Source organism: Chironomus tepperi, unplaced genomic scaffold, assembly GCF_022539635.2.
Source record: "Chironomus tepperi strain 1889 unplaced genomic scaffold, CSIRO-AGI_Ctep_v1 contig_172, whole genome shotgun sequence".
Classification (NCBI taxonomy): Eukaryota; Metazoa; Arthropoda; class Insecta; order Diptera; family Chironomidae; genus Chironomus; species Chironomus tepperi.
The window spans coordinates 1,168,141-1,181,323 of record NW_027226294.1 but is presented as its reverse complement, the minus strand read 5'-3'; the positions used below and the strand labels follow the sequence as shown (position 1 = coordinate 1,181,323).

Below are 13,183 nucleotides of genomic sequence, written 5' to 3'. Positions count from 1 at the left end.
CACACTTGACGGATGTGTATGATATTTAGTGTCGTTTATATCAAGGATTCTCCTTATTTTTGCTTCATCTTATACTTTCAAAATATTATTATTGTTATTGTCTATTTTATTGTATGTGCTCTTTACTTTTTTAAGTATTTTTTCCCTTAATACATTCAGCACATCGACTCTAATGTGAGAGAGTGCAAATTGATCAAAATCAAGATGAATGAATATTTTCTTTTTTACTTTTCGTGTCTGATGCTTTTGTCAAACATAAAAAAATATTGCAATGCTGAGAAAGATTTGTTTGACACTTTATGTCTGCGCTGTCATGTAAATTTTCCTTCTTCTCGTTCTTCTTCTTTCTTTTATTGCATTGAAAGGAAATAGTTTTATTATGCTAATATGTTTTGTGCTTAAAACGTAATCGTCAGAATTTTTGTCTTATTCTCTCCATACAAAATTTTGTCGTTTTATTGTCTTCTTGCTCACTTGACAGACTCACTTTAATTGTCAACCTTTATGATTTCTTTTATTTGATTCTCAGACTGTAAACACACTTTAAAGTTTTTATGAATTTTCACGTGTTACCACTTTTATATATTATTATTTTTTACTATCGTATAAAATCTTATATTTGTGATTGCAGCAATGTTTATTTTATTATTTGAAGTTTAAAGCCATTTACAATCGAATAAGAAAAATGCTGATGATGACAATGAATAAATAGCAACTTAAAGATATTTACTTGAATTTTATTATTATTATTTTTTGACAGTATACTTTTTTGATTTGATTTTTTTTACTGTATTTATCACACTGTTATCTATTTAGATACCGAGTTGTAAACTGCACAACATCTCATAAGCGACTACCACGTTTTCTCTCTTTCTCCGGCGTTTTATAATAAAAAATTCTCTCTTTGATTTTCAATGTGATTCGTGCTGTACATTATGATGTGCATGAAAATGCCGCTCTCTCATAGTAAGGAACTTAATGTTTATTCTTTTTTCGGAGAATGTGCTAGGATTAGATTTAAAGTTTAATCCGATGTATAGATGAAGTAGATATTATTTAAAATTTTGTTAGATTGTTTAACAATAACAATTTTTTAATCCACCTGAATACATATTGATAACTGTTTTGAAATGTTCGACATGTGGACGAACACTTTAAAATAATTTTATTCATGCAGTGACAGAAAATATTATTTATTAATTTTAAAAATTGTAAATTATCATCTTAATAAATAATTTGGAGACATGAAAAATTGAGAATTTTATTGAATAATCACTTTTGTTTTTATTTGAATCTTCATTTACTTAAAAATAATAGAGAACAAATTATCTTATTGTATATTAAGATTTTTAAATTCAAATTTTTGAAAAGACAGAATGTATAAAAATTTAATTCAACTTTTTAATTTCTAAAATTTCACATTTGAGTTAATTTTAATTTAATTTTACAAAATATTTAAAGATAATTCCTGTTGTTATGTAAATTTTATAAATCAATCATAGATTTTAAATCAATATTAAGTAAGTATTCAATTTAAAGCAATCTAGATTCTAAGCACATACAGTATTGGATTATTCAGAAATGATAAATTGAGATGATGATCGTTAACCACGTTTTGTTTGGTTTGAATTATTTTCCGCATAGTTTCTTCTCTTGTTGGATTCAAATTTTTCGTAACCGTTACAACAAATTATGATTTGTAAACATTTCTATTATTCTGCATTTTGTAATAATTTCTTGAATTTATGATGAATAAAATAAAAATATTATTTGGGATTTAAGGTAATTTTTAAAATTAATTTTTTTTTCTTCGATTAACTTTTGTTGCTTATTTATATTGGTATATGACATTATTTTTTCTAAATCGCAAAGTTTCCCACATGCATAAAAATAATTTCCAATCTAATTAAATCAATCTTAATCAAAGAAAATAAATATTTTAAGGTTCTTGTAATAATTGTAATCTTTTACTTATTTGGTCATACATTAATATTTTATAACTTCTAATCAATCATTTATTTATGTAAATTTTTTAAATTAATATTTCAACAAAAAACTATATTTTAATAATCAATGAGTATCGAATTATGACAACTTTTGGAAACCGTAAAATGAATGAATGTAATCAGATTAAAATCCTTGATAAGAACTTTCTCTCATATTATTCACAAGTTCAATAACATCTTCTCTACCTCTAAATCTATCCATCAATCGACGATTAACAAAGCAGTATAAGAACAGCAAAATATTTCCAAATATAGAAAGGGTCAAAATGATCATCAATAAAATGTTAACATATCCATCATTTCCATTTGCTTTCCTCTCGAGTTCATTCCTTGATTTCAAACAAGATTTCATTTCCTCTGGAGATGTCATACAACATTCTAACATTTTTGTAATATTTTTAATACCATGAGTAGATGCACTCACGCATGAATTATTATCAAGATTTAAATGTTGTAAGTTTGTGAGTGCATTAAATGTTCCATTGTCTATAATTCTTATCTCATTATTGTGGAGATCAAGTTGTGTTAACATTAAATTAGACACAAATTGTTCTTGAGAAATTATTCTAATTCGATTATTATCAAGTTCCAATATTTCTAAACTTTCTAACTCGTTAAAGATGTAAAGTGGTAAATGCATAATTTTGTTGAAAGACAATTTTAATGTTCTCAACATGTCTAAACCTCGAAACACATTTGTTGTGAGAATCTCAATTTCATTGTTATCGAGTTTCAATGATTGTAAATCCGAAATATTCCGAAAGGCATAATCTGGAATAATTTCTATTTTGTTGTGCGATAGCACAAGGTAATGGAGTTTAAATGCTCCTATAAATGTGTCATAATAGATATTTTTAATAGAGCAGTTTATGGCCACAAATTCCTTTACATCTTTAAAGTTTTCAAAAAATTGTTTTGGTATAAATGACATGTTTGATGACTCAATTCGAATATCATTCGGTGATTTTTCCACAGTCTTAAAATTCACTTCAATGTGCTTATCAATTATACTTAAATTTTTAACCTTGCATTGATAATAAACTTCCAATTTTTGACAATCATTTAAACTAACTTCAATCCTCTCACATTGGTTGCCTTTAATGGTACATTGGATGATTAGTAAGAGCAACAAAGGAAATCTAAAAAAATAACGTAAAAGAAATAATATTAAAAAATGTAAATGCATCGACATAATGATTTAAAATAAAATACTTGGAAATGAGAGACATAAAGGTCATTATTTTGATATCTTTTTCTATTATTTTCTTACCTCAACGCGACAGCCGTAACAATATTATTCCTCTTGTAATTCATGTTTGTTGATGATTCACACTCAATTTTGTTTAATTAACTAATTGATTTTTCTTTAAATTTGCAAATAATTAATTATATCCGTATGCGTCTCTTAATTATATGACAATTGATAGGCACTTTGTATTACAAATAATTAAACTCTTTCTGATTCAGCACCGAAAACACAAATGAAGCTGAGATGAAGAAATCAATTGAGTTATTTTTTAAAATGCGAGAGAATTCTCGGGAATCCCAATTTCAGAATATTGATAATAACAGTAAGTTTCTGTATTTTTAAAATGTAAATAAACAAACAAGAATATGAGCGAATATTAATAAGTTTTGCGAGAGGATGAGAGAATAAATTGAAACTAAGTGATGTGAGAATATTCTTGACCTGGACAAGCAAGAACGAGCGAGAAGTAAAAGTTTCTTACTTTCACTTCCAATCATCCAAATGTGTCTTTCTTAAGCGATTTACATTAAAATTTTCAAATAAGGAAACGAAGAAAATTGGCAACTAATTTAAGAAAATTTAAAATTGAAGGAAGTTAATGGTCAATAAATAAATCTCACAATTTCAGCTGCTCAATATTTGCGAGAAATAGGAAATTATGCTGCAAACAAAAAAGTTCATTAGAAAGGCACTTATAAAAACATTATCAGACATAAGCACAAGCACATAATATTGTATAAAATGAGATATAGTCCACAAAACCGTTAAATGATCGTTTAAATGCCTTACATTGCCTTTAATAGCGAGATGTGGATATGAGACTGGATTCAAAAGTATTTCAATGGTGCAATTGCAATTTTATTTTCTATATTTATATTTCTACAATTTTAGAACAACAACTTTTCTCTTCTGTCTCTAATTCGGTTGTTGCCTATTTGATTTTTTCACATGCCGGATTGCTTTCTCGCGCCACAACTTGGTATATGATCAGTTTTTATATATTCAATTGCATAAACGTGTTTTTTCACATCAGCCTTACTTTTTGAAGAAAAATAAATAGTATAGAAACATAAAGTTATTTATAGTACAGAGATATATTGCTTTCATTACGCGAGCCTTTATGGTTCAAACTGCAAACGAAAAAAATAAAATAATAATAACAAAGTTAAACAGTAAAAAAGAAATATTATTTTATGTACATATTATGTATATGAAGCTTTAATTTTAATTTATAATGGAATTGGATAGTAGAGTACGATTACCTAATGCCGAATATGGTCATTTGACTGTCTGCAACTTATTTTCTCTTCTTTATCTGTTCCTATCCCTATTCTGATTCTTATACCTTATGAGTTTTATTTATCGCTTAAGAACTATCATGCGAAAAAAATAATATGCAAGCGATAATTTCATGTGAATAAAACTCAGGGATTACGTCGACCATGATTCTTAACATTAGAAGCTACTCAATGATTGAATATTGAAATAAGGAAGAGTCTACAATGAATTAGATTTTGCGGTAATCATTTTTAAAATTAGCGAATCACATTGCAAACCAAAAAAATTAATTTTGTGGTTCATTAGGTGATAGACTGTACACTATTTTGAATAATATTGAGGAATAAATAGATTTCAATGGAATGGTGTGTGGTAGTATCAAAAAGTATGACTAATGAATCTTGAAATTTTATGGATTAATACGGATTAATAGTTGAAAAGATGATTTCATGAGCTCTTTGTCTGAGTCGAATGCAAAATTCAATTCTGCGGCTAGATTTCAACAAAAATTCAACTTTCGATTTTCTTGATGTGTTTTGAAATATTTTAGTTGACAGACTGGAACTTCAAGAGTTTCTACTGACTCGTTTCAAATAATTTGCGGTTGAAATCAGAAAATTGAAAGTCTAATTTTTCAATTCCAGTAATTTTTCAAAGAATCAGATTATTTTGATAGTTTAAGCAATGCCGCTTGATTGAGCTTAAAATTGTATACGTTCAAGTTAATGTAACTCATTCTACATGATACCCAGAATTAAAATTAAAAATTCAAGCCTATTAAATATTTCATAAACAAATCTCTTAATTTAAAGTCACACAATAATGCAGTTCTTAAGCCTAATAGTATTATATCACAACTTTCAATCAAATAAATCAAATTTAATTCACAGAAATGAGAAAAAAAAGTCAAGTTTGTTTCTTTAATCCCTGATGCATTCTCTATTTCAATTAAAATTTTTATTCTTCGTACCTTTTGTATTCATCACACATTATTACCTTTTCTCTTCTGTTCTAAGCCATCATCATTCTGCATGATTAAATTTTTCTTAAAGGGAATAAGAAGTTATTTTTTCTTCATTGTAGTCAATTTTTTAACTTCTCTTTTATCTCCTTACTTCTTTTACTATGCTTCTCTATAAATGCAATAATAACATTGGCAACAACAGCGGTAGTAAACTGAAAAAATAATAACAAAATGTAAAGAAAACCAACACATCACTCTTCTCTTTCTACGCCTGTACAATGGCTTTAGACTCAGTTTTTGTTGAGCGCTTGAGACGATAACTTCAAGTCGATAGTTTTTTGCGGTGAAATGTAATGCTGTGGAATTTTTCTCATTTTAAATGTTGAAGAATAAGGAAAATTCTTCTTGTTGCGATTAGAAAGTAGGCAATAATTGTGAATTTATAATCAACATAGCTTAAATCTTGACTCGCGCGCGAATTTTTTCATGGAATTCTTTTGGAATTTCATGTTCTGCTCTGATGAAAATTAGATTCCAGTTGATTATATTTGGCAATAATGTATTCACAAGTGCCTCTCATAAAATAGTAGAATAGATGTATGTTGTGTGAATGGACTTTTCAAGAAGAAGTTGATGAAATAATAACAATAATTACGGAACAAATCTAAAAACGACTTAACAGATTGTAATCAATTTTAAATAGCAACAATTCCCAAGTGTAAGACATCAATAATAGAAGTCAAAGTCATATGTGTTATGTGTGTTATGTATGTGCCACTAAGTGGCTGCTGTTAACATGAATGTATCTCAATCGAAAAAAGTGTGTTACTGCTGATTGGTGGCGATATAAGATTCTTTTTTGTTGTCATTAAATGGAGTTTAAAAATAGAAAAATTATAGTGAAAAAAAGTAAAGTGACATAAATAAGCCGCACGTAGTTACAGTTACTTTATTCACTGTGCTTATTTAACGAAAATAAAAAAAGTTCTCATTAAAAGGTTATTAAAATAATAAAATAAAAAGAAATATACTCTGTTTGCACTAAATAAGATGCTACTGGAAAATTTAGCTGACACAACAATGTTTTTTTGATATTTTCGCATGCATTTTACGATTGCACGAAATAATCTACATATCGCGTACATATCGGATGCGAGTGAGATGAAAAAAATGAAATAAACGTAAAGAAAAGAATTGAGAACGAGGAAGAAAATAAGAAGAAGATAAATCGAAAGACTTGAATGCATTACTATTTAGCATATTGCGGAAATAAAGCTGCTTTGTCAGTGTACTACAAAATTGGATAAGCACGAAACATTAATTTAAGGTCTGCCCGAAGGTGAGGAAAGTTACAAAATCTTTATGGTTCTCTTTATTTCTTCTCTTATCAAATAAGGCTGTTTATTGCATAAATATGAAGCATGTTCAAACCTCAATTGCTCCTTCTACTTTTACTATTATGCAATAAACTCAAATTACTTAATAGCTTATAATTCAAATTACCATATACATTTCTTGTTGTTGGTTGATGTCAAAAGCCATGACAACGATGACACGAGGAAGTAATTTCTCATCTCACAAATAAAAATGAAAGTGACAATTTTATGCTGATGTCGAGACATTATTAAAAGCTTATAACTTTTGATCTTGAAGAATCATAAAATGACGAAATTAAAATGAAAAACATTATTAGATCTGTGAAATTTTATGATGATCATGAATCTCTCTTACTTCAATGACGTTGTATGACATGAAATTACTGTATAGCAATGTCGTCAATCTAATTTTGCTATAATTATGATTACGTTGTTAATTGGTGTGAATTTACAGTCTCTTAAATTACCCATGAAGTTCTGATTTTTAAAAAATAAAAACATATCCAAAATTCATGTAAGCAAAACAAAGCTCTCGAATGCAATTAAAATCTGATTTTCTTTACAGAAATTCATTATTAATTACATGCTTTAATCAGCAGTAAGGTTGAAGTCCATTCAAATGAAATTTTTATGGTGATTTGATATTGAACTTTAAGATCACAAAAAAATTAACAGACTTGAATGTTAATTTATAGCTTTAGGCTAATGTTTACGCGGATTTGATGAAGTTGTTCAGTACATATGTCCGTATGTGATTGTTTGTTGATTAATTACAACCGATTTGTTCTTATAATGCTCTATCAAATCTCAATTTTATGCCAATTTTCTCATAAAAGTATTTTAATTGAAATTAATTTTAAATTAAGGCTTAATTTAACAGAGACTGAACGTTCAGGTTTATAAAACATTTAGAACATTCTATTTAGATCATTAGCGGCTTTTCGCACCAGTGTGGTCTATTTAATGGAATTCCCCTAGAGGATTTCCGCAGAAAATATCTTCTAATGCTTTCTTTGTCTTTCGAGTAAATTTAGATTAGTAATTTGTAAATTTCAGAACTTCCTAATGATGTCCAAATGAAAAACTAGCTATATAAATCTACTTAGTATCTTCTTTCACTCTTTATTCTTGAATAAGAAAGTCGAATCATTCAAAATATAATTTAAAACTTTGGATTGAATCAAGATTATTTTATTAATCTTCTAGAAACACTATAGCGAATTAAATCTATAGCCTCTTATTTTACGATTTAAAAGATAAATTGCTTATAGAAAATGAATTTTGCAATTTAAGATCCATAATTATAATCATTTTATATGCTTTTATTCGGCTTCACTTTTATTTTCGGGAAATATTGTTAATAATCTTCTTGCTGGTATCAAAAATAAATGATGATGATTCATGCTGAACCTCTGTTTATTATTACAGATAATAGTGCTTTAGCTATTAAATTAATTGTATGTGAATTAGCTGCATTATTAAGTCGGCTTTACAAAATTAAATTGTAAATAGAAGATGAATAATCATGTTTTGCTAATTTCTTGTGCTAAAATTTTTTATGTCTAGAAGTCATTAGTCTTACAGAGAATCGTACTTAAACCGTAGAGAATTTTATGAAGAAGGTTATCTAATGAGAGAATCTTGATGGAAATCATTTACATTTCTTCATGAGAATACTCCCGAAAAAGCTCATAAACTGCTTTCATAGAAAAAATAATTGCTGGAATGAGTAAAATTCAATCTCAAAACAAAACTTAAGCTGATTCTATTATGTCTGTTTCAACAGCAACATAAATTCACTGAATCTTCTTTACAAAGTGAAAATCTCATTATCTTTCGTCTCTCTCAATTAATCCGTCCATTGATGCATTGAAATGAAGCCGACAAATAAATAAATAAACAAATATAATGTACTGAAATTTAGAAAGAGTTTTTGGGGGCTGTTTAATTAAAATACACTACTTTTTAAAGTAAATAAGGCTATGGAAATTAAAAAACAATCATTTGTGTTTCAGAAAACATTTCTAGTGGACGTCATTTTATCACATGTTAAACAAGTAGTTGACGATCATGGTTCCAAATACAAAATACTAGGATTCTTTACAAAGAGCATGGTCGCATGAACAGAGTAAGCTGATAGTACGCTCACAAGCATGCTTAATTAGTATACTTATGTAAGACATGGGGGTTTCTTGCTAGGGTCTACATCCTTGGACTAACTATAAGACATGCACATCTAAATTACAGGAAATAGAGGCTTGCTTTTTTTCGCCGAAACCAATCAAATATCTAATAATTACCATGCCATTTGACGTCATTTGTTAATGACCCTTAAACACTTACAAGGTAAACATACAAGTCAAGAAAATTAATCAATTTTTCATACCAATCAAATTAAAAGAAGATAAAAGTGAATAAGATTTTAAAGAAAATAGTTCAACTTTCGTTTTTTTGAATGTTTTTCTTTCGGCTACGTGCAAATCAAGTAAAAACAAAAATTAAATGTTCATTTTTTCTATACCTCTCTCAATAATTATCTTCATTTTCACGGTTTATGCTTGTTTAAGATTAGATGGGCATTGGGCAAGTTTGAAGTAAACGAGATGAATAAGATGGAAGTAAAGATCGAAAGTTTTTTCACTTGTAACGAAATTTTCCACACTCTTAAGTGAAAATTTCTTTTTCAGTTGTTAAAATAAGGAAACTCGATCACGTTCCACATTGCAAGTATGAAGAAAAATAGTGAAATGCCCGAAGACAAGCCGCTCACTTAACTCATTCCTTAACTTTTGCACACACAATTGTATTAGTCTACTTACAATTCAGACATATAGCCATGCATGTATTTTGCAATGTGACATGAATTCGCGAGCATAAAACATTATATGGTACTCATTGAGAGACTCGCTTACTTATTTACGGTTTGCTGGATACTATATCGTTAATTTATAATGGCAAGTATGTTTATGCTCTGATACAAACGGAAATTACGAAAAATTTATTAGCCACTGAGCTTGCAATCTTTCATAACTACTTTAATGATGAGTTATTTCATGCCTTATCATTTTCTATTAATTTAATTTTCTTATATCCCACATCTTTTAATGTTGGTTTACGATCAATCTGTCAGATAATTATTTTTGTTTTTTTCGTGGGCATAACTTAATTCATTACATGGATTAACACTTGAAATCAAAGCAAAGAATTACTATTTCCATAAACATAAACATCTAATTAAAATTCCTCTCACTATATATGAATGCATACAATATACACAACAAGACTACTATTGAGCTCCACAAAGGTGAAACACTTTTTCAATTAACAACAATATATTAAAGAGTAGTTCCAAAATGACGTCCATGATATTTTGTGTTTTCCGACTTATTCTTGCCTCAACACAAGATTTTATCATGGGAAGAAATTTTAATTGCGAAATTTTAAAAGCTGGACATCATATGTGAACAACCACATAGATAGATATGTACATATACACAGGTAGTCACGATCAATATGTAGATGGTACAGAACTGAATTGAATTATTCTATTGTAGATGAACAAATAAAAATAGCAATAAAATATATATTCAGTCTGCAAGAATAGGAACAGAAGTAGAATAAAAAACAATCCAGACACCTTATATTAATCCACAGTTTGAGCGCTTTTTAATTATTATTCAAGTACTGTTGTTTTTAATTTTTAAATTTCTTCAAAAAAAAATTGGCATTCCTTTGCAAATTATTACGTAGTACTCAAGTAGTGCCCATACAGCCAGCATAAAAGTTGACACATATCATGGTTAACAGCAAATTTTAATAATTTTCATTTTAACGGTCTAAAAAAATCATAAAAATTGACCTGTCATTACAAAATATTCACAGACAGACAAATTGCTGGCAATCACACCATTCGTACAACACCAAAAGAATTCATTGCAAATTTTACTCGTTATGTGGTTTTATACAGTGACTGAATAAAGAACTAACGGACTTTCAAGAGCAACCAATTTAGATCTGTAAACGAGAGACTTCCATTCTTCTCGTTAATTGCTAATTCTTTTGAATTCATGATTCTGTTTTTCTTTTAATAAAAACAAGAATAAAGCAGGTGCGATAATAATAAAATATTTATAGAAATTTTTATGTTTTGTTTGAAAGGATTTTTATGCCTCAAATATTTATTGATCATCATTATTTATTGTTCGTCTTGAAAAATTCTTTATTCTCAGACGCATAAAAAATGAGAAGATAAGAGTCCATTTTACTTTTCACAATGATTCATCGTCAGCATCATCATTATCATTATCTTCTTGAACATGAATGTTCCATAAATATCATTACAATGTACCATTGATTCATACAGAACTCAAGGACTGGCCTTTGAGGTATGAAAATTATAATCGATCATGCCTGCAATTACGTAGTATGTTTCATCTTCCTAGAGATATATATTACTATTGATACACGTTATGCATTGGATTATGGTGCTACTATATTATTATGCAAAAGTCGGCATGATTGAAGTATGCGATAAAATATGTGTAATACTTTTTACAGTCATCATAAAAGTTCCACATAAAATAATTGCAGTGGACTGAATCCAATCCACAAGAATTCTGAATTGCGAACAGGAATTGTGATATTTTTTTGACTTCAAGAATTCAATTGCTCAGAATTACGTAATGTTAAGTTGCTCAATTTAGAAAGTCAATTGATAAAATGCTAATATAGTTAAAAATACCGATTTCTTTAGATCTAAGTGTTGCATACCGAAATATTTATATAAAAGTTTTTCAACCTCACGATTTCATCCTTAGTCAATAGCTACAAGAAAGTTTATAGCATGTCTATAACAAAAATCACAAAGTATACAGCAAAATTTAATTTAGAAATTAGCATAAAAATATTAAAATTAGTGACATTGCAGCGTGTATTTTAATGCCGTCAAAAATCACACAATTAGCTTTTTATGTCTATTTTACTAATCAAAAATTTATTTCTTGTGAGGAATGACTATAAAATTTCTGACCTGTCGGTTCAATAACAGAATTGACATCTCAAAAATTTGATTATTATTTTATTATTATTATAAAAAGTTCCTCATTTAGTTCAATAAAATTTATATTATTTAGCATGTAACAACAACATCAACCTTTTGTCCATATTCACAGTCGTGCTGGTCCAACTCGGGCAAGTGCCACAAAAGACAATAACACATTTTCACTGCTAGCGCAAAGGTCATTACAACATTTCAACATTGAAAAAGTATTAAAAATAGCAACAAAGGTAGAAGTATAAAAAAAAAGCGTTAGCAGTATCAAAGAGAACTATTGTAGTGAATTGCGAGAAAAAGATGAGTTGCATCTCTATTTACTTCTTTACTCATCGCTTTTATAAAATTTAAAAGCCCCATCATCGCTCAAATAATTATTATGTATTTAAAAAGCATCATGCTGTGTGTTGATGAGACGAATGCCAAAGCTGATTGTTGATTGAATTAGGTTCAGAGTCACATGATCTCAATTTACTACTAAGAAGCTCACCTTCTACATGCGATAAAGAGTGATTACTGTTTATAATGATGATCATTTTTACTCTCATTTGCTCTCTTGTCAATATTAATCTACCTTGAAACATAATTGTATTGCTGATTATTATAAAGTCAAGTAGATAAAACAAGCTTTTAAGGTCATGTGTATGATATTGATATGAATAAGAAAAAGAAATTGAAACAATTTTTATTCGCATGGGAAAAATGTCTATTCATATACGCGGAAGGTCGAAAGTTCAATAGCTCATTTAGAGATTGACTTTTATTGAATTTTTTATGAGCTGAAATATCACATTAAATTATTATTGTGCTTTTGCGGTACGTTGTAATTTTTGCAAGCTATTATAATTTTTATTGGAAAAAGGTCATAAAGTCATCGCTGATAGAGCTCATCTTCTAGAGTAGTCATCACCATAAGTTAAGAGTCGCCTCAGTTCATGAGAAAATTGTTTTAAAATTCATGAGACACCCACAACTCTTGGCTTTTAATAGAAAAAGATTCCAACTTGATTGTTTGGTTATAAAATAGCTTAACTTAAATAGACTTTTGGGCATTGGGATAAATTGTCAGATAAAAGAATTGATTATGACTAAAAATAAACACAAGACAACGATGACATACAATTTACGCAATAGATGACACCTGAAGTTAAAAAATATGTATTTTATCCAGTTTAATTTCCATACATTACGTAATATGTAATCGTTAAATAATGAGTGTCGGTACAAGCAGCACCTCATTAATTTATTTGCAAAGAG

The 13,183-nt window shown here is 28.2% G+C and overlaps 2 protein-coding genes across 2 annotated transcripts in view; one reads left to right on the top strand and one right to left on the bottom strand.

The window, feature by feature from the left end:
• Positions 1-1,982: 1,982 nt before the first annotated feature.
• On the bottom strand, positions 1,983-3,482 carry LOC139088986 (carboxypeptidase N subunit 2-like). The gene is made up of 2 exons (XM_070638365.1): positions 3,277-3,482; positions 1,983-3,145 (listed from the first exon to the last, which is right to left on the bottom strand). Exons 1-2 carry the CDS (start codon positions 3,318-3,320, stop codon positions 2,131-2,133), a joined length of 1,059 nt encoding a protein of 352 aa, XP_070494466.1. The 5' UTR covers positions 3,321-3,482; the 3' UTR covers positions 1,983-2,130.
• A 3,217-nt stretch (positions 3,483-6,699) lies between these two features.
• The window catches only part of LOC139088897 (ras-GEF domain-containing family member 1B-like), a 72,076-nt gene continuing 65,592 nt past the window's right edge, over positions 6,700-13,183 (top strand). Inside the window, exon 1 of the mRNA XM_070638241.1 lies at positions 6,700-6,836. The gene's annotated coding sequence lies outside the window, so the exon portion shown is untranslated. The remainder of the gene's footprint in view (positions 6,837-13,183) is intronic.